Source organism: Etheostoma cragini, chromosome 1, assembly GCF_013103735.1.
Source record: "Etheostoma cragini isolate CJK2018 chromosome 1, CSU_Ecrag_1.0, whole genome shotgun sequence".
NCBI classification, from domain to species: domain Eukaryota; kingdom Metazoa; phylum Chordata; class Actinopteri; order Perciformes; family Percidae; genus Etheostoma; species Etheostoma cragini.
This window is the reverse complement of record NC_048407.1, coordinates 19,047,960-19,070,398: the sequence shown is the minus strand read 5'-3', so window position 1 is coordinate 19,070,398 and position 22,439 is coordinate 19,047,960. Positions and strand designations below refer to the sequence as shown.

Here is a 22,439-nt window from a genome sequence, read left to right as displayed (position 1 = left end):
ATACGTTCGCCAGCAGATGGTGCACTTCATACTTCAGCCAACTGCAAGCAAATGCATTAACGTTACACATGGATGAATTATATACCCTGTGCTTGACAAACTTTAGTTAAATTAATCAGCATCTTTGTGAATTAAAGGCAAAAAAAGATGATCGAGAACTTACACCCAGCATGTTTGGATAAAAGTGTAGACAGTACGATTTCAGTCTCCGCCGTGGATAACCAGCCATAGAGCGCCTGTCTGTGCACAGGCTGCACACCACATCCCTCTGAACCCCGAGGAGGAGCGGAGAAGCAGAGCAGCTGGTCTCCAACATGGCTAAAGAAGGAGCAGACATGACGGAGGAGACCGAGTACATGATAGGCAAAAATGTGGGGAAAGAAACAGAAAACGTGGAATCGTCCTGCAATGCCAAAGAAATGCGAGCGGTGGTACTGGCAGGTTTTGGAGGTCTTAACAAACTCAGGGTAGCCAAGAAGGCAATGCCCGAGCCGCAGGACGGTGAAGTGAAAATACGCGTCAAAGCATGGTAAATATAAACACTTAGTGATGCACTGTATATGAAGGCTACTTATGGATTGTGGTGTGCTCCGGCCTCCCCGTTATATGGTCGCGTTTCACCCTATTTCTGAACGCTGAATCTTATTAGGAATTTTTGCAGTCATGAAGCTACAGGTCTTTCGTAGTGCAGCAGGTTGGTTGACTGGAGAACCAGTCGTACCAAGCAAACATGAAGAGCAGACTGTTGCCAGCCAAGCCAGCATTTTTCAGGCAGATTTAGTTATTTTAAATAACAATTTCTGTTTGATATGCCTGCATATTCAAAGTATTGATTAGCTCATAATTACTGCAAAAGATTACAGCTGTACCTAGGCTAAGTAGCCTATGGCTGATTCAAATTTAGGATATTATTGTTTATTAGAAAATGCCTTGCATTGCATTGCATTCACAGGTGTATAGCCATTGACTCATTGTTGATAATAATGACATAATTAATCCCTAAATTTATTAACAGCTCATACTAAGTATTTGTATTATTGATTGAATAGCTGTCAGTGGGTGAAGACAGTTCAGATGCCTGATTTCCATTCAAATATTTCATCAGATGGATTTAATGTCAGCAAACTGTAAAGTCCTAATTGTTCTTTGTTGCAGTGGCTTGAATTTCCTGGATCTGATGGTACGTCAGGGAACTGTTGATAATCCACCAAAACCCCCTCTCGTCCCTGGGTTTGAATGCTCTGGAATAGTAGAGTCAGTAGGTGAAAACACAACAGGATTTGAGGTTAGTGACATTAAGGATTGGACCTCTGTAGCCTAATGCTGTGATGAATGAATGTTAAAAGTCAGTGAGCAACCAAATTGGCATCAACAAAACTCGAAACGCGCTGTAAAAATAATAATGAGATACCCATTAAAATGAATCTATAATCTACCATCAACGTCGTCCTTCGTGGCACATGCTTGTTTCAAATTACTGTTTCACATGTTTCTTTCAGATAGGCGACAGAGTCATGGCTTTTGTCAACTACAATGCCTGGGCAGAGGTTGTTTGCACACCTGTGGATTTTGTCTACAAGATGCCAGAGGAAATGAGTTTTGCTGAGGCCGCTGCATTCTCCCTGAACTTTGTGGCTGCCTACATGATGCTCTTTGAGGTCGCCAATCTGCGAGAGGGGATGTCAGTGTTGGTTCACTCAGCAGGAGGTGGTGTAGTAAGTCCATTTCTTTTATGACTATTGCAAAGCCAAAGAACGAGTTTATCCAACTCTTATTAAAACTGACTGCTTACCTACAAGTGGAAGTGTTTCCTGCTATTACTTAATATCTGTTGTTTATGTCACTGTACAAAATGAAATTATATACTAACCAGATTTTAAATAATTTCTTAATGAAATGTCTTGAACATTTTTTTGAGTAATTTAAGATTCAGAATGACTACAAAAATGCTTACAACAGTTATTTAAAAGCAGTTAATGTTGTTTTAACTATTTAATTATAAGTAACACAATGTAGATATTCTACACCTCTCATTTTCTATGAATGTTTGATTATTATTTCATGGTGTAGCCTACATACATGCTGTTGCCTTTGTGTGATCTTGGTAAATTTAGAGTTAAACCGCTGTGTTTTCAAGCATAGATAATTTGTTGCAACTGTTTGTTTTTTTCAGGGTCAAGCTGTGGCTCAGCTTTGCTCCACTGTACCTAATGTCACTGTGTTTGGGGTCGCCTCATGTTTCAAACACGCAGCCATCAGAGACTCTGTGACTCACCTCTTTGACAGAAACGTTGATTATATACAAGAAGTGAAAAAGTAAGCATAGAAAGATTTCTCGTATTATGATTCATTTGAGGCTAACGAGTCTGTTTTTAGTTCCACAATAATTTGTTCATGTTAAAAAAGGAATTTAAAGGTATCAATAGGCATTGTTACTGTAGCATGTTATCCATGTGCACTAATGTGATAACGTGGAGTTCACTGAGCGCAGAGGGCTGTGTGAGGAGGCAGATGTTACCTGTTGCCTTATTTGGTCTTGTGTGCCTGTGGTCCCCATGGTAACTCACGGCTCATCTGAGAGAGCAGCAGCATTGTGTAGGGCTGAGGTTTGCACTGGCAATGTGGAACAACTGAGCCAATTAGAGCTGAGCATTGATGCCCTACACATTCCTTTCACTGTCAGCCAGTTTGCACTACAAAGAAAACACCTTGTAGCAAACACTGCCTGAGATTTGATGTGGTATGATGCAGGATTACTGCCATTATGCTGTGATGTTTTCTTCTTTTTTGAAGCTTTTGATTATTTAGAGAACTATGCAGCCTCCTCTGCTTCCACAAGCCTTAGCAATTTGTGCCTATACCTATGAGTCATTTAATCAGGTTACATGCACCATATATGAAACACGCTTTATGGTTATATTTTTCAGATTATAATGCATGGGGTTTCAAATATTTTTTCACAAGCAGTGATTGTTTCATCTTTTCTGCCTACATATCCACAGTGGTAGGGGATTAAATGACTTTCATCTCTCTGGCCCACACATTCTTCTCAGGATCAAGAGCAAAGTACAATTAAATTAGTCTTTTTACAAAAGGCAAAAACCATGGGAATCACAAGACCACCAAGCAGTTTTGCCAAGCAGGTATCTAGGGCCACAAGGCAGAATGTAGTGGCCTTGATAATAACATGCCGTTCATTATTTAATTTCTGTGCATTTGATGAGTATGGCAAACGTTTATGTCTCATTGATGCTGTGTGCCATCATTAAACCTTTTTTGTAACATGATAGAAAGCATGTCACTAATAAGGAGTAATGTAGGCATTGCAAAACATCAAGTTATTTATAAGAAAACTGTAGCCAGAGTCCAAAGATAACGTGGGTTGTATGCCGCAACTTCTTCTCAGAGTTATACTCCAGAGAATCCAGGCTCATAACTTATGAATCCATGATTGGTAAAATCTGAAGCTGCTACACAGTAAGACTCACAGGCTGAATTTATGGATTTATAGAATATGTTATGCCCTTTCACATTGTGCTCAAAGATATAAACAAGGTAATAAAGCCGTATCACTGTAAATGTACGAAGCTGACCTCAGATTGGACTTTATCTCAACTGAAAGCTGAGATATTTAGCTAGATAGCTCTAATGTTCAGACAGAATTATTGGTAAATTAAATTGTAATAATAATTCTTTTTCAGTAAACTTAAGCTTTACTTTGTTGATGTTTTAGGATTTCTCCAGAGGGAGTAGACATTGTGTTGGACTGCCTTTGTGGGGAGAACACAGCAAAAGGCCTGACTCTGCTGAGGCCTTTGGGAACCTACGTACTCTATGGTGGGAACAAAACCTATGCTTTTTGATTTAGTACTTTTAAAGTGGAAATAATTGAATTTGCATTGTATTTGTGTTTAGTTAATTTACTTCAACTTACAACCTTACTATTAGCAGTTAAAGTGTTAGTCTGACATTTTGGGATACACGCTTTTCTTCTTTGGGTGGGTTATGTGGGTAGATTGTACCACTCTAACAGCTGTCCATAAAACCTGGTGACAACAACAAGCCGTCAGGAAGTCACTGGTCCAGTCCAAGAAAAAGTCTGGCAAACAAGATACATAAGGGATAATGTAGAGCTAGGGCGCATTAGAACCTGACAGGGGGATGCAGTGCCTTGAATCATCCTGCAGGGGTTTAAATTTACAATATCAGAATCAGAATCAGCTTTATTTGCCAGGTATGAAGACACATGACACAGGAATTTTGCTTTGGATCGTATTGCTCACCATGTGCTTACTCATACAAAACAAACAAACAATGTACACACACTCTAAACAGAAACGATATAGACAGGTTGACGCAATAGTGCAATGAAGAGTGCAAAGTATGCAGGGGTAAATTATAATTATGATAGTGATTATTATTTTAATTATGGAGCATAGCGCAAAGAGTGCTGGAATAAATAATACTGCTAATTACACAGCTAAGAAATCAACAATTTGACAATATATATATACATATATATATATATATATATATATATATATATATATATATATATATATATATATATATATATATATATATATACATATACATATATATATATATATATATGTATGTATATTATTAAATGGTCCTTCCAACTCAGAGTCTATGATCAGAACTGTTACCAAAGCCAATAACTTTAGAGGTGCTTGTAGGTGGATTTTGTTACCTTTGGACAGAGCTAGGCTAGCTTTTGCCCCTGTTTACGGTATTTATGCTAAGCTAAGCTAACCAAATCCTGGCTTAAACTTCATACTCTATGGACAGACACGAGAGTGGTATTGGTCTTCTCATGTAACTCTTGGCAAGAAAGCAATACGAGTATTTCCCATAATGTCGAACTATTCCTTTAAAGAGGAGTCTTGCATTCATTAAATGTGTTGGCAGGCGGACTGAGAGTAAAATAGTAAGGCTCACTTAAATAAAACATACTCCATCCAAAGCCTGCTAATTAAATGTATTGTCCTTCACAGCTACCATACTTATCTGATCTCTGTTGTGTGAAGCCTCATGAATCAAGTAACAAATTTAGAGGGATATTATTTGATTAGTTTAATCCAAACATAATATGTGCAATGGCATGCTTGCACAGATCTAAGGGTCTAAAGGTGCCAACTGTTTTCCCACATCCACGCTTCATGCTTTGTGGCTGCCTGTTATTGACCAATCACTTCTGCCCAGCCTTTGCACAGCATACAGCAATCCTTTTATTTTTGTTTTTTCAGGCGCGTCAAACATGGTAACTGGGGAAACAAAGAGTTTCTTCAGCTTTGCAAAATCTGTGAGTCAGAGATGCAGTCTGTCATGAACATTTGAAGGAAACAGTACTACCCAATGAACATTTCATAATTTTATGGCAAATGAAACACACACACAAATGAGTCACTCTGAATGAAGTGTCTCTCTGTGTTTTTGTTTTTTCTCTCCAGTGGTGGCAGGTGGAGAAGGTGAATCCTATTAAACTTTACGAAGAGAACAAGGTCATAGCGGGATTCTCACTCCTCAACCTCCTCTTTAAACACGGGAAATGTAGTCTTGTAAAATCAGTGATGGACAAACTCTTGTGTCTCTATGACCAAAAGAAGATCAAGCCAGTAGTGGACTCCTTATGGGCGCTGGAAGAGGTAAGAACCTGGGTTGATAAGAGGGTTTAACACAGTGAATAAAGTCAATGATTAGCACATTAAAATGATATGGTCACAGTGGTTGTACAAACAGGAGACATCAGGTTTAAGATTTAAGAGAAGATTTTATGCAAACATATCGGACAGCATGTCATCTGTTGTTTGTCAATTTTGCTTCATGTGGGACATTGTCAGCTGTTTCTGGACAATCTTCCACAGATGGTGGGTAGGTTGCATTATATCTTCACAATTACTGTATTTCACACCCACACAAAGCCCAACAGGCAATATAAGGAAGGTTGGGCATCGTATGGATTTGAACATTTCTGATTACAATTCTGATTCTTCCTTTTTGATTCTAGTTCTTATCTATTCTCGATTCTGATTCTTTAAGGGCTGACGCAAATAGGAGTAAAGTTCTATTTTGATTCAATGGTGGGTTGCAGTTTTACTGGGCTTTTTTCATTTTCCATTTTCAGCCATTTCCTCAGTATAAAATGTGTCCTAAAATCAATTTGCCTTATTGTTTCCATCAGTAAAATCAGAATGCATTTAATGCCTCTGTCTTTACAAGCAATATGCTCAAAGAATTCTGATAGACAGTGAGACAGTGCCGGTAATCCATAAGAAGAAGCTTATAATAAGTCATTCTGAACTTTGTATCTACAGTCAGAGAGAGAACTGATTGATCTCCAGATTTCAATTTCTCATGGGAAACTCCCCTGTTTTTTATTGTCCATAAATTTGGCAGATCTGTAAGGCCATTCACTGGAACCATTGCCTATGAGGAATCTCATTAGAGGGCAGGATAGCGTGGGATACAGTGTGAGGGACATTGCCTGCCTCATTTGTTCATATGCCTGGACAGAGAATTTAGAGGGCATGTTGCATGTTGACCATTGTAACTTTTTATTCAGGAGTGAAAAGAATAACACTGCTGTTGGACAAATAATAGTTATAGTTAGTAAAAAATGTATCTGTCACTTTCACCTGAAAGTCCCAAGGTAAATGCTATTTAGGATACAAAAAAAATTAAAGTGAGACTACATAAAGACTGTCACAGAAAGTGTTTGAAACTACCAGGTAATCCCCATTACACCTACAATATAAGTGGATCTTATCCCTTCTTGCTAACTAGCAGCATAGCGCTGGAGTTTCCGACCTATTTTTGCCCTTGGCTTGATTTCCGCTATTGCTTTTAGCAAATGAATGCTTGTGACAATGGATCCCAGACAAAGGGATGCATTCAGTTGTGTCTTTGTGTGGACTGTAATGAGAAAACAAGATACGGCATCCTGAGTAATCTGTTGTGATGTCTAATTTTTCATCTACACAATTGAGTCTGACTTTAATGAGTAAGATTGTTGTTTTATTGTTTACAAGTTTTGACCTGCAAGGTGTGTTGTTGGGCCGAGAGATTGTTGTTGGACGTAGATGAGAAAATGTCACATTTAATTATTAATAGTAGGTGATTTCATGCAGATGCAAACCATGTAGACTCCACTTGGATTCTACCATAATGTGATCATTGATCGCAGACTAAAGATTTAAAGCTCTGGTGTGTTGTTGAGTTGGAGTAAATCATGAAATTGATTGCACTCGCTTTGCTTCTCTCATTACTGCAGCACCCTGCTCCTATATCAGACTTTAGTTGATTAACAGTATGACCCATTGAAAGTCTCACTGCCTAAATCTGTTTGAAAAAGGAGATTCTGGTGTAACACTGTGTTCAAACAATGTATCTAGTTGGTAAAAGTTGCAATAAACATCCTTATTACAATTAGTATAAAGTTTCATACTTCTTCATTCATACTCACATAAATTAAACAAAAATAAACATATATATGAGCATAATACTTCTTTACAGAGCTGAGGACTTTATTATGTTAAAGTTAGTTTTTTTTAAAGAATGTGAATATAAAAATCATTTGTTTTTGCAGGATGTGACTCAATTTTAAATTTTATGATACATCATTTATTTGGTATAAGAGCCTACTTTAGACAGCAGTCTAAAGTCTACAATCATTTTGTATTTGTCCTTGCAATCATAGGTGAAATGAAGCATGTGTATTTGCATGCTTGATATCAACCAGTCAGACTTGATTTGTACAGCTCTTTTCATACAGAAAAATGAAGAACAAAGTGCTTCATACTTTTCTCATTGAGTAAAATTAGATTATAGCTGCTCTGAGGGAGTGTTTCTGTGTCTGTAATGACCAGGAAATGGTTGTCATTGCCAACAGTCATTATTTAATGATATTTCATTTGAGATATCAAAGTTGATGTATGTATATATGTATGTATGTGTTGTTTTTTTGTTTTAGTTTTTTTAAACAGTCTTGAAAGTAAGTTGTGTTGTGTTTTATTCTCAGGTAAAAGAGGCCATGCAGAGAATTCATGACAGAGGCAACATAGGAAAACTCATTCTGGATGTCGAGAAGTCTCCCACCCCTCTGGTAACTTTTTAACTTTGAAAGTTAATTGCATGAATGAAGTTATCAGAAAGCAGACATCAAAACAAGTGCTCTCAAATTCGTAATCTAAAGTGCAATTATACAACGATTTACAATGTTTTTCAACAGCACTTTACTTCTTTCCCTTATTTTATAGTAAGAGGCGCTGATGAATTAATTTAAAAATAATTAGATAGTTAACTATCTGTATGCCATATTATGATATAAACAAGCATAAAATACCAAATTTAAAATGTATGAATTCAACAGGAGACACAACAAACACGCTATGCCTAAAATGCCACACTGAACAGATTATAAAAGTAGAATTATCAGTTACAGCTGACTGCATCATATAAAGTATTATTACTAGATACATATAAAACTAAGATGAGAAAGTTAATCATAGTCATACATGTTAATGACAAAAAATCATAAAATTAAAGTATTACATGACTTTGATGGTCGAGGGTACAGAGGAAGAGGAAAGAGTAGATAAGATAGCAATAAGGCAAAATAAATAAATAAATAGGGCTCGTTTTTGTAAAATAAATAGGCTAACGATTGTGTCATAATCAAAGGACTTACTCTCGCATTGTTGACAAAACACCATATTGTCAGGAGAAACTTGCAGACAGTTTTGTCTAACATTGGCTTTTAAGGTTTAATTACTAATATTAACTAGCATTTTAGTTTGCCATGATTAGCCATTGGCTATGTTATTATGGAGCTAGAACAGTGACAGTAACCTGTGGTATTGAAAATTAAATGTGGCATTGAAACAAAAAATATTAAGAGAACAAGGCAAGGCAAGGCAGCTTTATTTGTATAGCACATTTCAGCAACAGGGCAATTCAAAGTGCTTTACACAAAATCAGTTAAGCATATAAAACACGGTTACAAACAGTTAAAAATCATAAGCATTAAAAACCGGTAAAACACATGAATAGACAGTTTAAAAAAATGTGCTAACCTCTGCCAAAACAGCACAACTTAGGCTTACAATAAAAGTTAACGTGTGAAAAAAAAATGGCAGAGAGGAACAGACTTACTTGAGAGGTGAACTTGAGGAACAAAGTGCAGGCAGGTGGTTTTACCACATCTGTGAAGATTCTTGTGGAGGTGCGGTCTCTCGCCAAAAGCCTATGTAAATTACACGGAACCAAGCCCTCTTTGTACCTCCCCTCAGGCCCCTCCTTCCTACGCCAAAATGTAGATTGACATTGAAAAACCTATCATAATAATGTAAATAAATGTCAAAGTGAAACAATATAATAGGATTGTGAGTATTACTTTTTGATGTTTGTGTTGATTTATCAGCTCAACATTTTTCAGTGCCAATATTTCACATTTCAATGCCAAATTTTATTTTCAATACCCCAGGTTACTGTCACTGTTCTAGCTCCATACGCAGTAAGTCTCAGTACTCACCGGAAAAGTGCTTGGTCTCCTTCCAGAGCAATGGGATCTGATGATCCATTTCTTTCACTGTCTATTGTATAACGCTAATAGGACCTGAACCAATCCGGTTACGTTACCTTGCGTAAGCATGGATGCCTGGCCAATAGTAGTGTGTGAATGCTATTGAAGGGCGGGTCTTGCGTAGAAGTTGCTTGGCACCAATCAACCAATAGAAAATGTTAATGGAAACAGCTGTGTTTCAACCCATAGAGTGCTGTCTCTATTTATAACACAACATGTAGAATTCAAATACTTTGCACTAAAATATCAAGATGTGAATTCATCAACATCACTGTGATACACTCACCTATAGAATTATTAGTAACATCATACTAATACTGTGTTTGACCCCCTTTCTCCTTCTGAACTGCCTTCATTCTACGAGGCATTGATCAACAAGGTGCTGAAAGCATTCTTTAGAAATGTTGGCCCATATTGATAGGATAGCATCTTGCAGTTGATGGAGATTTGTGGGATGCACATCCAGGGCACGAAGCTCCCGTTCCACCACATCCCAAAAATGTTCTGTTGGGTTGAGATCTGGTGACTGTGGGGTGAACTCATTGTCATGTTCAAAAAACCACTTTGAAATGATTCAAGCTTTGTGATATGGTGCATTATCCTGCTGGAAGTAGCCATCAGAGGTTGGGTACATGGTGGCCATAAAGGGATGGACATGGTCAGACACAATGTAACAAGGCATGATAGATCCATGTTCTTATTCTGTTTACGCCAAATTCTGACTCTACCATCTGAATGTCTCAACATAATTCGAGACTCATTAGACCAGGCAACATTTTTCCAGTCTTCAACTGTCCAATTTTGGTGAGCTCTTGGAAATTGTAGCCTTTTTTTCCTAGTTGTAGTGGAGATGAGTGGTACCTGGTGGGGTCTTCTGCTATTGTAGCCCATCCGCCTAAAGGTTGTGCGCGTTGTGGCTTCACAAATGCTTTGCTGCATACCTCGGCTGTAACGAGTGGTTATTTCAGTCAAAGTTGCTCTTCTATCAGCTTGAATCAGTCGGCCCATTCTCCTCTGACCTCTAGCATCAACAAGGCATTTTTGCCCACAGGACTGCCCTATCTGGATGTTTTTCCCTTTTCACTCCATTCTTTGTAAACCCTAGAAATGGTTGTGCGTGAAAATCCCAGTAACTGAGCAGATTGTGAAATACTCAGACCGGCCCATCTGGCACCAACAACCATGCCACGCTCGAAATTGCTTAAATCACCTTTCTTTGCCATTCTGACATTCAGTTTGGAGTTCAGGAGATTGTCTTGACCAGGCCCACACCCCTAAATGCATTGAAGCAACTTCCATGTGATTGGTTGATTAGATAATTGCATTAATGAGTAATTGAACAGGTGTTCCTGATAATCCTTTGGGTGAGTGTATGTAGCAACCTTGTATTGAAAGTATAGGCCCTGTATATAGCTGTGCATTAGTAGAGGACAAATTTACTGTATTGCTTGAAATCACATTTGTGTTCGCCTCTGTTTCTCTGTCTGGATAGCTAGGTACACAGTTAATGACAGTCGAATAATATTTTACCAATAGATGGCCAGCGACAGCACAGAGACCAGTGAGGCAGGAGAGGAAGAAGAGGAGCCAGAGGGAGACAATGACAGCAAGGAGCGAATGCCTTTCATCCATTAAACTCTTCAAACCCCACTTTACATGCCTAGAGACTGCAGAGGAACCCAACCACACACAAGTATTGTGTAGTACAGTATGTGTGTGTATGTATGTATGCATGTATGCATGAATGGATGGATGTACAATATAAGTTTGTGCCTCTTGTCTGTTACCTATTGTTTGTCAGTTGATTGTTCATGCATAATTATTGGGTAAATGAAGACTAACATCATGTTTGTCACTCAAGCAACAGGCGTAAGTGCCATTCTAAACATAGTATTATTATAATCCTTATGGGATTATGTTGTAATTTAATGCTACCTAGTAATGGTAATAGGGTTGTGTCCATTTTACAATTTAATTAAACTGCCAACAGTTTATTGACTGAATAAGCATTTAAATCTGCTGGCCTACCATTATCTCTTTACGATTTAAGCACATAAGTGCCCTATACTATAGAAGTTATAGAAAAGTATAATTTGATCTCCACCTGTCCTCCGTGATGACAGCTGTAAAAGCAAACGGTTGCCATATTTTTGAGAAAGTGCCCTCAATGTTTCGATGCTTCTGACCAAGATATTAAATTACTTTCTCATGTCACAATAGTAATGTATAAGCCACAAGAGATAAAAGTCTGTGTGTAGATTACTGCATGTTCTTTTATTCTTAGTTGCCAACCTTTGTTCACCAGTGCCTTTGAGCAACAAACGATCGTTTGGTACTTGAAATGCTTTCCTCGTTCACGTTGAACAAACCAACAAAAAAAGGTATTTTTAACTAAAATACGAAAATCTGTGCATAAACGTTTTACCACCAGAGCTGTTTATGTAGTAACTAATTGGATTGAGGACATATTTTCCTTCTACGCTGTATATTCTGAACTTTTACTAAAATGATATATACGCCATACAGTGTTGCATTTATTGAAAGGTCAACATTTACTAAGAATATATGTAAATACAAGAAAACATAAGATAAATTCCGAATTGTCTGAGGGAGGATCATGACGTGATCAGTCAGACTGCAGATGGAGGTTTGCGGGGTCTCTGCTTTGCTTGTCTGACTAAAGTTGTTTACTTGCTGGTGCCTCACAACAAAAGTGCCATAAGACTCCAACCTGAATAAATAGTTTTTCACAATGAGCTGATGTATAAAGCCAGCGTGATGTAGGTCAGAGTAAAGCTGTGTATTCCTTTATTTAAGTATGATTCCCTCTGCTCTACTCTGAGAGTTGTTAATGAAATAACGGCTGACAAACAATAAATGTTCACACTCACACATTCAAATAATTGATCTGTTTTTATTTTTGATGTTTTAACTTAAAAACAAACTGTATTGTTTTTACTATTTCTTTGGCCTTGCTTTTTCAGTGTATATTACTTTGGCTAGTCATCTGAAGTATTTATTATTTTACTTGAATCACTCAAATGAAACCAGTGTATGAAACTAAAATTATTTTTTCAACTATCAAAACAAGACAAGACTTTTGTAATAATGCGATTTTAGGAAACAAAAAATGTAACAGCAAAACTATTGGGTAAACTGCATGCTTTGAAGTTGAATGACAAACAGAGATACAGGGTTATCGGGTGTACATAAGTCATAAAATAAGCAGTTTTAGAAGTTGATTTATAGACTTGGAGTAAGGATGATGTGTAGACATTTTGGAAATACGTCTCAATTTTGATGCCTTTAATGTCAGGCCTGTTTGTGTGTAAGAGAAAGTGAGAGAGAGTGCATGTTTTACATTCATATTGGCTTGTGTCTAAAATAAAAAATTGTTAAAAGAGGTGTTTAGCATTGTAGTGTGTTCACGACATTCCTTGGTATACTTTGGTTCACTGGTGGTCGCATATTTTTGTCAGTTTTGTTGTGTACCTTCTTTGAGTACAGCTCGGTTTACTTGAATAAATATCTGCAAAGTACGATTGAGTTTTTGTCTTGGTTTAATATTTGATCATATTTTACATGGTATGAGTTCTGTCACTGTCCCTGAGGTCCCTTTGTAGATGACTTTATTTTATTTCTTTTAAGTTGCCCCTCTTCTCTTTTAATATATCATGTAAATATTTAATTTTGGGTTCATGTAATAAGTTTACCTTCATGAACTCCATGAGGACTTGAGATGTTAACAATGTTTTCTTGGTGTACAAAATATGGGCTATTATATTTCCTTTGAATTGGTGAGACTTATCTTCTGTGCTAAAGATGTTGGGAAGCATCCATGTTTTAGAATTTGTGGATTCTTTACATCAACATCCATATTTAAAGCATTGTCTCCTGTCATGGCTACAACTTTGTGTTCTATTAAAATAGATTCTTTTGGCTAAGCATGTGAACAGCTGGCTTTCTTTTACAGCTTGTTCAGACTGCTGACCTCCAAGCCTTGATGCTACCAGACCGGCACACCAAGAACAAAAAGAACAAAAAGAAAAAGAGAGAACTAGCTATACAGACTGATAGAAGATATGTAAGAGCCTGTTGCACACACTGAAGGATCTGGGTCTGCTCTGTCCCCTCCTGAAGAGGGCATCAATGTTGTGAGTCCAGTCCATCCATCCATCCATCCATCTTCCTTTGCTTATACGGTATCGGGTTGCGGGGGCAGCAGCTCCAACAGGGGAGTCCAAATTTCCCTTACCCGAGCCGAATTAACCAGCGCCAACTGGGGGATCCCAAGGCATTCCCAGGCCAGGTTGGAGATGTAATCTCTCCACCTAGTCCTGGGTCTTCCCCGAGGCCTCCTTCCAGCTGGATGTGTCTGGAACACCTCCCTAGGGAGGCGCCCAGGAGGCATCCTTACTAGATGCCTGAACCAACTCAACTGGCTCCTTTTGACGCGAAGGAGCAGTGGCTCTACTCCGAATTCCTCACAGATGACTGTGCTTCTCACCCATCTCTAACGGAGACGCTAGTCACCCTCCTGATGAAACCCATTTCGGCTGCTTGTACCCTGGATCTCGTTCTTTTGGTCACGATCCAGCCTTCATCACCATAGGTGAGAGTAAGAACAAAAACTGACCAGTAGATTGAGAGCTTTGCCTTCTGGCTCAGGTCTCTTTTCGTCACAAAACTGCAATACATTAAGTGTAATACCACACCCGCTGCGAAGAATCTCCGACCAATCTCCCTTCCTGCTCCTCGCTGGTGAACAAGACCCCAAGGTACTTGAACTTCTTCATTTGCGGTAACGACTCATTCCCTACCTGAAGAAGGCACTCCATTGGTTTCCTGCTGAGAACCATGGCCTCAGATTTAGGTTTAGATCTTCCCCCCAGCCGCTTCACACTCGGCTGCAAATCGATCCAGTGAGTGCTTAAGGTCCCAGGCCGATGATGCCATAAGGACCACATCATCCGTAAATAGCAGCGATGAGATTCCCAGCCCACCAAACTGCAACCCTTCCCCACCCCGACTACGCCTCAATATCCTGTCCATATATACTACAAACAGGATTGGTGACAAAGCGCAGCCCTGGCGTAGGCCAAACTTCACTTGAAACAAGTCCAACTTACTGCAGAGAACCTTGGCACAGCTCTTGCTTTGGTCATACAGAGATTGGATGGCCCTGAGAAGGGACCCCCTCACCCCATACTCCCGCAGCACCTCCCACAGTGTCTACCGGGGGACCCGGTCATACGCCTTCTCCAGATCCACAAAACACATGTAGACCGGATGGGCATACTCCCAGGTTTCTTGCGAGAGTGAAGATCTGATCCATTGTTACACAACCATGGCGGAATCTGCATTGTTCTTCTTCAACCCGAGGTTCGACTATCGACCGAACCCTCCTTTCCAGCACCTTAGAGTAGACTTTACCAGGGAGGCTGAGAAGTGTGATAACCCTTTAATTGGCACACACCCTCTGGTCCCCCTTTATGAAGACGGTAACAACTACCCCGGTCTGCCACTCCTTAGGCACTGTCCCAGACTTCCACGCAGTGTTGAAGAGGCATGTCAACCAAGACAGCCCCACCACAGCCAGAGCTTTCAGCATTTCTGGACAGATCTCATCAATCCCTGGGGCTTTTCAACTGTGGAGTTGCTTAACTACCTCAGCGACTTCCACCAGGAAAATTGATAATCCCTTATCTTCCTCCAGCTCTGCCTCTGCCAAAGAGGGCAGTTAGCTGGATTTAGGAGTTCCTCAAAGACCCCAGCGATTCCTACAGGTGGTGGACCCATGGGATGGAGAGAGAAGGGGCGCCATGTAGCTTTTTCGGGCTGTGCCCGCCCAGACTCCGTGGCAAACCCGGCCACCAGGCGCTTGCTGATGAGCCCTCTATCTTGGCTTGGATCCAGACAGGGGCCCCGGGCTTCCTCAGGGCAGGGTCACTCTGTCGCTTCCTCGTGACTCATAAGGTTTTTGAACCATTCTTTGTCTGGCCTCTCACCTGGGACCACTTTGCCATGGGAGACCCTACCAGGATCACAAAGCTCCAGACAGCACAGCCCTCAGGTTCATAGGGACACACAAACCCCTCCACCACGATAAGGTGAAGGTTCCCGGAGAGGCCAGTTTGTTTTGTTGATTTGGACCCAAAGGTATACTTGTATGAGTCCATTTCTTTACTTCCTCTCTCTGAATGATAACCAGGACAGTTTCTGTTCCTCTTGTAGCCCACCACAAACTCATTGGTTTTGCTGATATTGAGCTTTAGGCGATTGTTGTTGCATCATATGGCAAAGCTCTCTGTCAGCCATTTGTACTCAATTTTTAAATAGTCAACATAGTGCTAACCATCCTACAAAGTCACTGCATGTAATATATGAATCTGGTAAGACATTGATGTAAACTACAACTTGACTGATTGGCAGAGGCCTGCAACCGTGAGGCTGTAATTTTAGTTCTTATTTAGCTCACCCCTCTCGTCTGTATACATCTCACTCTAAAAATAGCTTTGCCTGCACCAGAGCCGAGAATTGAACTTTCTTTGAGTTTAACTGAAGCTTTATTTTAAAAATATTATGCAACTGGAAATCTGAGTGATCAAAACTGTAAAAAAGCATTTACTGAATGTTGTAAATGAGACCTTTATTAGTGTAGATTTATACCACTTAGTGTACAAGAATGTTATACATTTTCTAAGTTAACAACCATTTGTTGGATTATTTTTCTTGTTAAAAAGTGACTTGGCATGTTCAACACTGACATGGAAAATGGATGTATTTAAGAAAACTGTAATGTGAAGCAGTCAATGAATTTCCAGTTTGTTTGTGAAATGAAAGGGAATATTGTTTAGTGTACCTTGTCCCAAGTAAATATTTATCAAAAGCCAGACACAAGGAAATCATTATTTGCCACTCTGCATGTATAACTCTCTCACCTCCTCCTGATGTTTGGACAAAAACAGAGTCGGAGCCAAAGCAAGGAGAGTACCCAGGAAGGCATACAGAAGGGCCGGTATTTATTGAGCTGCCTGCAGGGTTTTTGGTTCCTTTTACGGCAGTAAAAGGTGTGTCCTGTCACTGTAGGATCCACTGGCTTCAGACATGGCGCGTCTGGCCCTCTCTGTCCTCCTCGTTCTTTGCTTCTCCTTGCTCCACTTCAGCTCCAGCCGCCCATCTCGCACCAGGAAAGCTGTGTTACCACATCAGTCCGGAGGTAACTATACACACAGCTAATAAATAACGTGCTTGCCATAGATTTTCATCTGACCTGTTTTTCTTGCCTCTTCATTGAGATGCAGCTGCAGAAGAAGATGATGTGAAGTCCCAGCTTGAGAGGTTGTGGCTGGAGGTGAATTCACTGAAGGAGATGCAAGCGTTGCAGACAGGTACTGCCCTACCTAAAGAAAGATTAAAGTCAGAGGAAATGGCAGTAATATATTAGATTAATAAGTATTACTGCACTCCTCAGAATGTTTGTTAAAAAGTGGGTTAAGAAGAAATAAATTATTGGACATTGGTTGGTTAATAATATTCATTGTGGTTTTAGATTGCATTATAATTATCTCATGGTGCTTTCCCTCACTGTTACCTGTTAATTTAGAGAGAGATAATTAGTAACTTGGTAACTAAATTTTGAGCTGAATCTCCAGCAGAGGGCAGCAGCACTCATATTAGCCATTAGATTATAAAGTAAAATTGAATTGGGAAGATTGTAGGTAACACACAATTTATAAGAAATGTTAAAACATCTTATGATGATTTCTCATTATTTTGTGTGTTTTTCTCTTAGTTGATCATATAAAAATTCTACAAATTTATTGTTTTTATTTTTTAAATCTCTATTATGCCCTTTTTTCCTTTCTTGGCCGACTTACAGCTCACTATTCACACTGTGAACTCTCTAAACTATGAGTTAATAAAATGTATACTTTTACTCCACATTTCCCCTAAGCATCTTTGTAACTCGTTACTTGCAAGTGATGTTTTTTGCACATTGGGGTGAAAGATTCTTTTTCACAAAAAAAATTAAATTATGTTGTTTGAATTTGATGTTCAAGAAGAATGTGGAAACCCTGAATATTTGATGCTTTACTATGAGGAAACGATGATAAAGTTCAGATTCAAAGTTTTATTTGCCCACACTTTCCCTTCTAATAATTAAGTACATTTAATATCAAAAAATTACATTTGATACTGAAGTGCAGTAAATATCAGATACTTTAAGACTTTTACGCAATATATTCAAAAAGGTGACTTTAACGTCTACCAAAGTCATTTTCTGGTAAGATACTTGTACTTTTACTTAAGTCTTGCTTTCAAGTACTTTATACAAGACTGGAGTTAATGAATGTGGCTGCATGAATTGCCAAAGATTCTGACAAAAGGGGGAACAAAAAATGTTTTTGTAAAATGACTATCATAATCTTTTTTCTATTACTGAGGAAACTAAACTAGGCAATAGTTTTTTAAAACTCGTTAACCACCATATAGTTCTACATTATAATTCAGTTCACTAATGATGGAAGTGCATTGTGTTTTCAGTCTGTCTCCGCGGCATCAAAGCTCACAGAAAATGTTATCTTACAATTGAGGAACCCAAACATTTCCATGAAGCAAATGAAGACTGTATTGCACAAGGAGGAACTCTTGCAACGCCACGGGACATGATGGAAAACAATGACCTGAGAGACTATGCAAAGAGGAGTGCTCCAGGATCCAAGGACTTCTGGATCGGTGTAGCAGACATAGTGAAAGAAGGCCAATATGTTGATGTCAACAGCCTCCCAGTCAGCTACTTCAACTGGGACCGCTCCAAGAAGCAGCCCACAGGAACAAAGAGGGAGAGCTGTGTTGCTCTTTCAGTGGTTGCACAAGGAAAGTGGTACGATGAGGTGTGTCGCAGCCTCAAAAAGTATATCTGTGAATATATAATTCCCTGAGAAGACAGGACCAGATAGGTTGTTGGCAACTTATAAAGTATTTCTGATTTCTGAACTTGATAATCATCTATGCAAGTAATTCATTAAATTGTTGTGTTGTCAAATCTGCGCTAATTCATAATGGAAACATGACTTATTTTTTTTAAATCTGTCTCAATGATTATTAAATAGGTTGTTAAAAGCTAATAATAGCTTAATAGCTTTAACACACACAGTAGTAACTGTAATCCTTATTAATCAGCTGAAAGATGGTTTCTGTTTTCTAACAGATAACAGAATACATATTCACTTTTGCATATCCCGAATCCCCAGGTGATGACTGAACTAAGTAAGACTTTATGTTACATAGAAATAAACAAGAATGTAAAATTGGTTGTTTTGTTACAACTTTTGTTTACAATTTTGTACATACACTTTTCAGAATTTCACAGTTATTTTTCTCTATTAAAAAAGTATTTTACCGCTGGAATGAGTGTAATTTCATACAACTGGGCTGTCTATGCTGTATAATTACGCAAACATTGTTTTAACTGGTGCTAAAAGCCATGTAATACATGGCTAAAGAAAACAGAAAAGAAGCTATGATATTCCCATTCGCTCAAAAGCTAGAAAACCTTCAACTACCAGAATGCACTACACCGCACCGCTGTTGAGTGCGTAGACAGTTAAAGTGACGTAATGCGAGCTCGACACAATGGCGGTCGGCTGGTAACAAACAATCTCGTCATACAGTTAAACGGTAAGCTAAAATATGTTTCTGAAAACATTTTAGGCGAGAAATAGGCAATGCAGTAACGGAATGTGGTTTTATATTTGATCGGCGCGGCCTAGTTTAACAGTTTCATCTTGTTTTTTAGCCTCCGTTTTTGCAACATGGGAAACAGTAAAGCACCCACTTCCTGTTCACCATCGTCTTTCGGTTCTCTTAATACATCCAAGATTTCAGTCAAACGGTGCACGGAAATATGTTTCTGAAAACATTTTAGTCGAGAAATAGGCAATACAATAACCACATCTTAAATATTTGGTCAGCAATGCCTAGCTTTTTAGTTTAATCTTAGTTCGGTCGGAATTTGAAAGAAAGAGAGAGGGGCGGGTTTTTCTCTCGATTCGCTTCTTTACACTTCCGTATGCGGAACCAAAATCTGTAGTTCAAGCCAGTGTGTTTGGCTCTGGTTCAAGCAACAGGCCGTCGCTATAACCTGGGGGTCAGTGCCCTAGCTTGGAGTATATCTAATCCAGCTAAGACTGACTTGGTTGCAGATCCATACACCAAACACCCATATTCAATTCTTGCTCTAATTAAATATACATACATTTGCTTCAAATATGCTACATCTGCTCCCCATTCTGTTCCAGCAAGATATCTCATTAAATCCATTGCCCTTTTACATTTGTCTAGCCTACTACTTTTGAAATATGCTCTCCCTCCATGTAAGTCTTGTGTCAAGAAACACACCAAGAAATTTAAAACTTTTCACTCGTTATGTTGAATAGCAATGGACTAATAACTACACCTTGTAGCGTCACATTTTCTACCAAACATCTTCTAGATGTTTCTGTCCCTATTTTCACCTGAATACTTCTATTATTTAAAAAGTCCATTACCCAGTTAAACCTATTTCCTCCAATTCCTAGCATATGCATCATGATTAAAAGACCTACCCATAGCATGTCATATACCTTTTCCATGTCTAAGAATACTGCCACAACCGTGTCTTTATTTATCTGTGCTTTTCTTATTTCATCCTCAAGACATATGATTGAATCAATAGCACTTCTCCCCTTTCTTAGGCCACTCTGACAATTAGCCATCAACCCCTTTTTCTTCAATAAAGTGCATTAGTCTTCCATTTACCACCCTTCTCATTAATTTACCTAAGTGAGAGGTTAAAGCTATTGGTCTATAGAATATGCTGGATTACTAGCATGTTTTCTCGGCTTCTTCTGATAGATTACTGGAACTTTACCTTACTCAGTGTGTACAACATCATGTCTGCTTTCTCTAGGTTTGATATAGCCAACTGTTCTCCATCTGAAAGAATTGGATAACTCCACTCTATTCTATTCCCTTCCACTTTCTTGATCTTTCTCCATACATCACTTATATAAATATTACTTCCTATTGAGCTACAATGATCCCTCGAGTATGATCTTCCCCTTGCCTTATACTCCTTCTCACTACTGCATGTGCTTGCTTATATTCAAATTGAAAGTTATGAGTTATTTTTTATGTTCTAAAAGATAGATAGATAATTATTTATCCCAATAAAATGGGAAATTATATTTTGACAGCAGCAAAATCAGTCACACAGCACAGAATATAAATATAAATGAAATTATGGGATACAATATATACATACATAATACTTGAAATAATAATAGGATAAAATACAAGAACAAGTTGTGAATACAAAAATGTGCAACTGCCTAAATATTATGAAAATATGTAAATAAACGTATTTTGCAGGTTGCACTTATTGCATTATTGTGATGTCTCAGAGTCTCATCTAGCACCCAGTGATAAATTGTTAACAGGTTTTATTGCCTGTGGTAGGAATTATTTCTTGTAGCAATCTGTGAGACATCAAAGCTGTTGAAGCCTCTTAGAGAAGGTGCTCCTCTGATGGACCAGTGTGGGGTGGAGAGGGTGGTCGGGGTTATCCATGATAGACAACAGTTAGTCCAGAGACCTCCTCTCCACCACAGCTTCAAATGTCTCCTGTTTGCAGCCAATCAGTGAACCAGCCTTCACGATCAGTTTGTTCAGTCTGTTTGTGTCACTGGCTCCGATGAGCGGATTGGCCACAACAGACGGGTAGAACATCTCCAACATTCTGCTGCACACGCTGAAGGATCTCAGCTTCCTCAGGAAATAGAGTCTGCTCATCCCCTTCTTGTAAACAGCAGTGCTGTTGGTTTTCCAGTTCAGCCTGTTGTCAGTGTTGACATGCAGGTATCTGTACTCCTCAACCATGCCCACGTCTCTTCCCAGGATGCAAAGGGGCTGCAGAGCTGTTCCCTTCCTCCTGAAGTCAATCCCCATCTCTCTTGTCTTGTCCACGTTCAGCAGCAGGCGGTTCTTTCCAGACCCCTCCACAAAGTCATCCCCCAGCGCTCTGTACTCTCCCTCCTGTCCATCACTTATACAACCAACAACTGCAGAGTCAGCAGAAAACTTCTGTAGGTGACATGACTCTGACTTGTACTGGAAGTCTGTGGTGTATAAGGTGAACAGAAAAAGAGACAGCACAGTCCCCTGTGGGGGCCCTATACCACTCAACAAACTATAGTCTGTCTGTCAGGTAGTGATCCAGGAGACTATGGATGCACAGACACCCATCACCTGCAGCTTCTCACCTAGTATCAGTGGCTGGATGGTGTTAAATGCACTGGGGAAATAAAAAAATGGGATTTTGACAGTGCCGCCACCGCCATCCAGGTCCAAAAGAGCTTGCTGCAGAAGAAAGAGGACAGCGTCGTCCACTCCCAGACGAGGCTGGTAGGCAAATTGTAAAGGGTCCAGAGAAGAACTCACCCACGGCCTCAGGTAGGCCAAGACCAGCACCTTCATCACATGGATTGTAAGAGCCACTGGGCGGTAGTCCTCAAGGCAGATGGATTTGACTTATTGGGGACCTGGACAGGGCAGGACATCTTCCACAGCAGCAGCACCCTCTGCAGGCTCAAGTTGAAGAGATACTGGAGAACACCAGACAGCTGACTGGCGCAGGTCTTCAGGACCCTGGGGCTGATGCCATCGGGGCCAGCAGCCTTGCGCTGGTAAAGCCCCTCCAACTGTCTCTTCACCTGGCCAGGTATGTATGTAAAGGAAGGGGGTGGTCAAGTGTCGGTGGGGGCAGAGAAAATATGCTGTACTGGTGGGGGGA

General features: G+C 39.4%; 2 protein-coding genes and 1 long non-coding RNA gene across 3 annotated transcripts; 2 read left to right on the top strand and 1 right to left on the bottom strand.

Annotated features, from left to right (window-relative positions):
• Positions 1–50: 50 nt before the first annotated feature.
• vat1l (vesicle amine transport 1-like) lies at positions 51–13,143 on the top strand. The gene is made up of 9 exons (XM_034872232.1): positions 51–529; positions 1,156–1,285; positions 1,500–1,715; positions 2,174–2,316; positions 3,734–3,837; positions 5,271–5,326; positions 5,475–5,669; positions 8,042–8,125; positions 11,141–13,143. The coding sequence occupies exons 1-9, from the start codon at positions 315–317 to the stop codon at positions 11,237–11,239; spliced, it is 1,242 nt and encodes a 413-aa protein (XP_034728123.1). The 5' UTR covers positions 51–314; the 3' UTR covers positions 11,240–13,143.
• Positions 8,568–19,194, bottom strand: LOC117945031. Its single transcript, XR_004656723.1, has 3 exons — positions 19,119–19,194; positions 14,859–14,860; positions 8,568–8,578 (listed from the first exon to the last, which is right to left on the bottom strand). It is a non-coding gene; the product is annotated as an uncharacterized LOC117945031 (long non-coding RNA).
• Positions 16,571–19,018, top strand: clec3a (C-type lectin domain family 3, member A). The gene is made up of 3 exons (XM_034872240.1): positions 16,571–16,823; positions 16,909–16,995; positions 18,152–19,018. Exons 1-3 carry the CDS (start codon positions 16,712–16,714, stop codon positions 18,547–18,549), a joined length of 597 nt encoding a protein of 198 aa, XP_034728131.1. The 5' UTR covers positions 16,571–16,711; the 3' UTR covers positions 18,550–19,018.
• Positions 19,195–22,439: the final 3,245 nt, after the last annotated feature.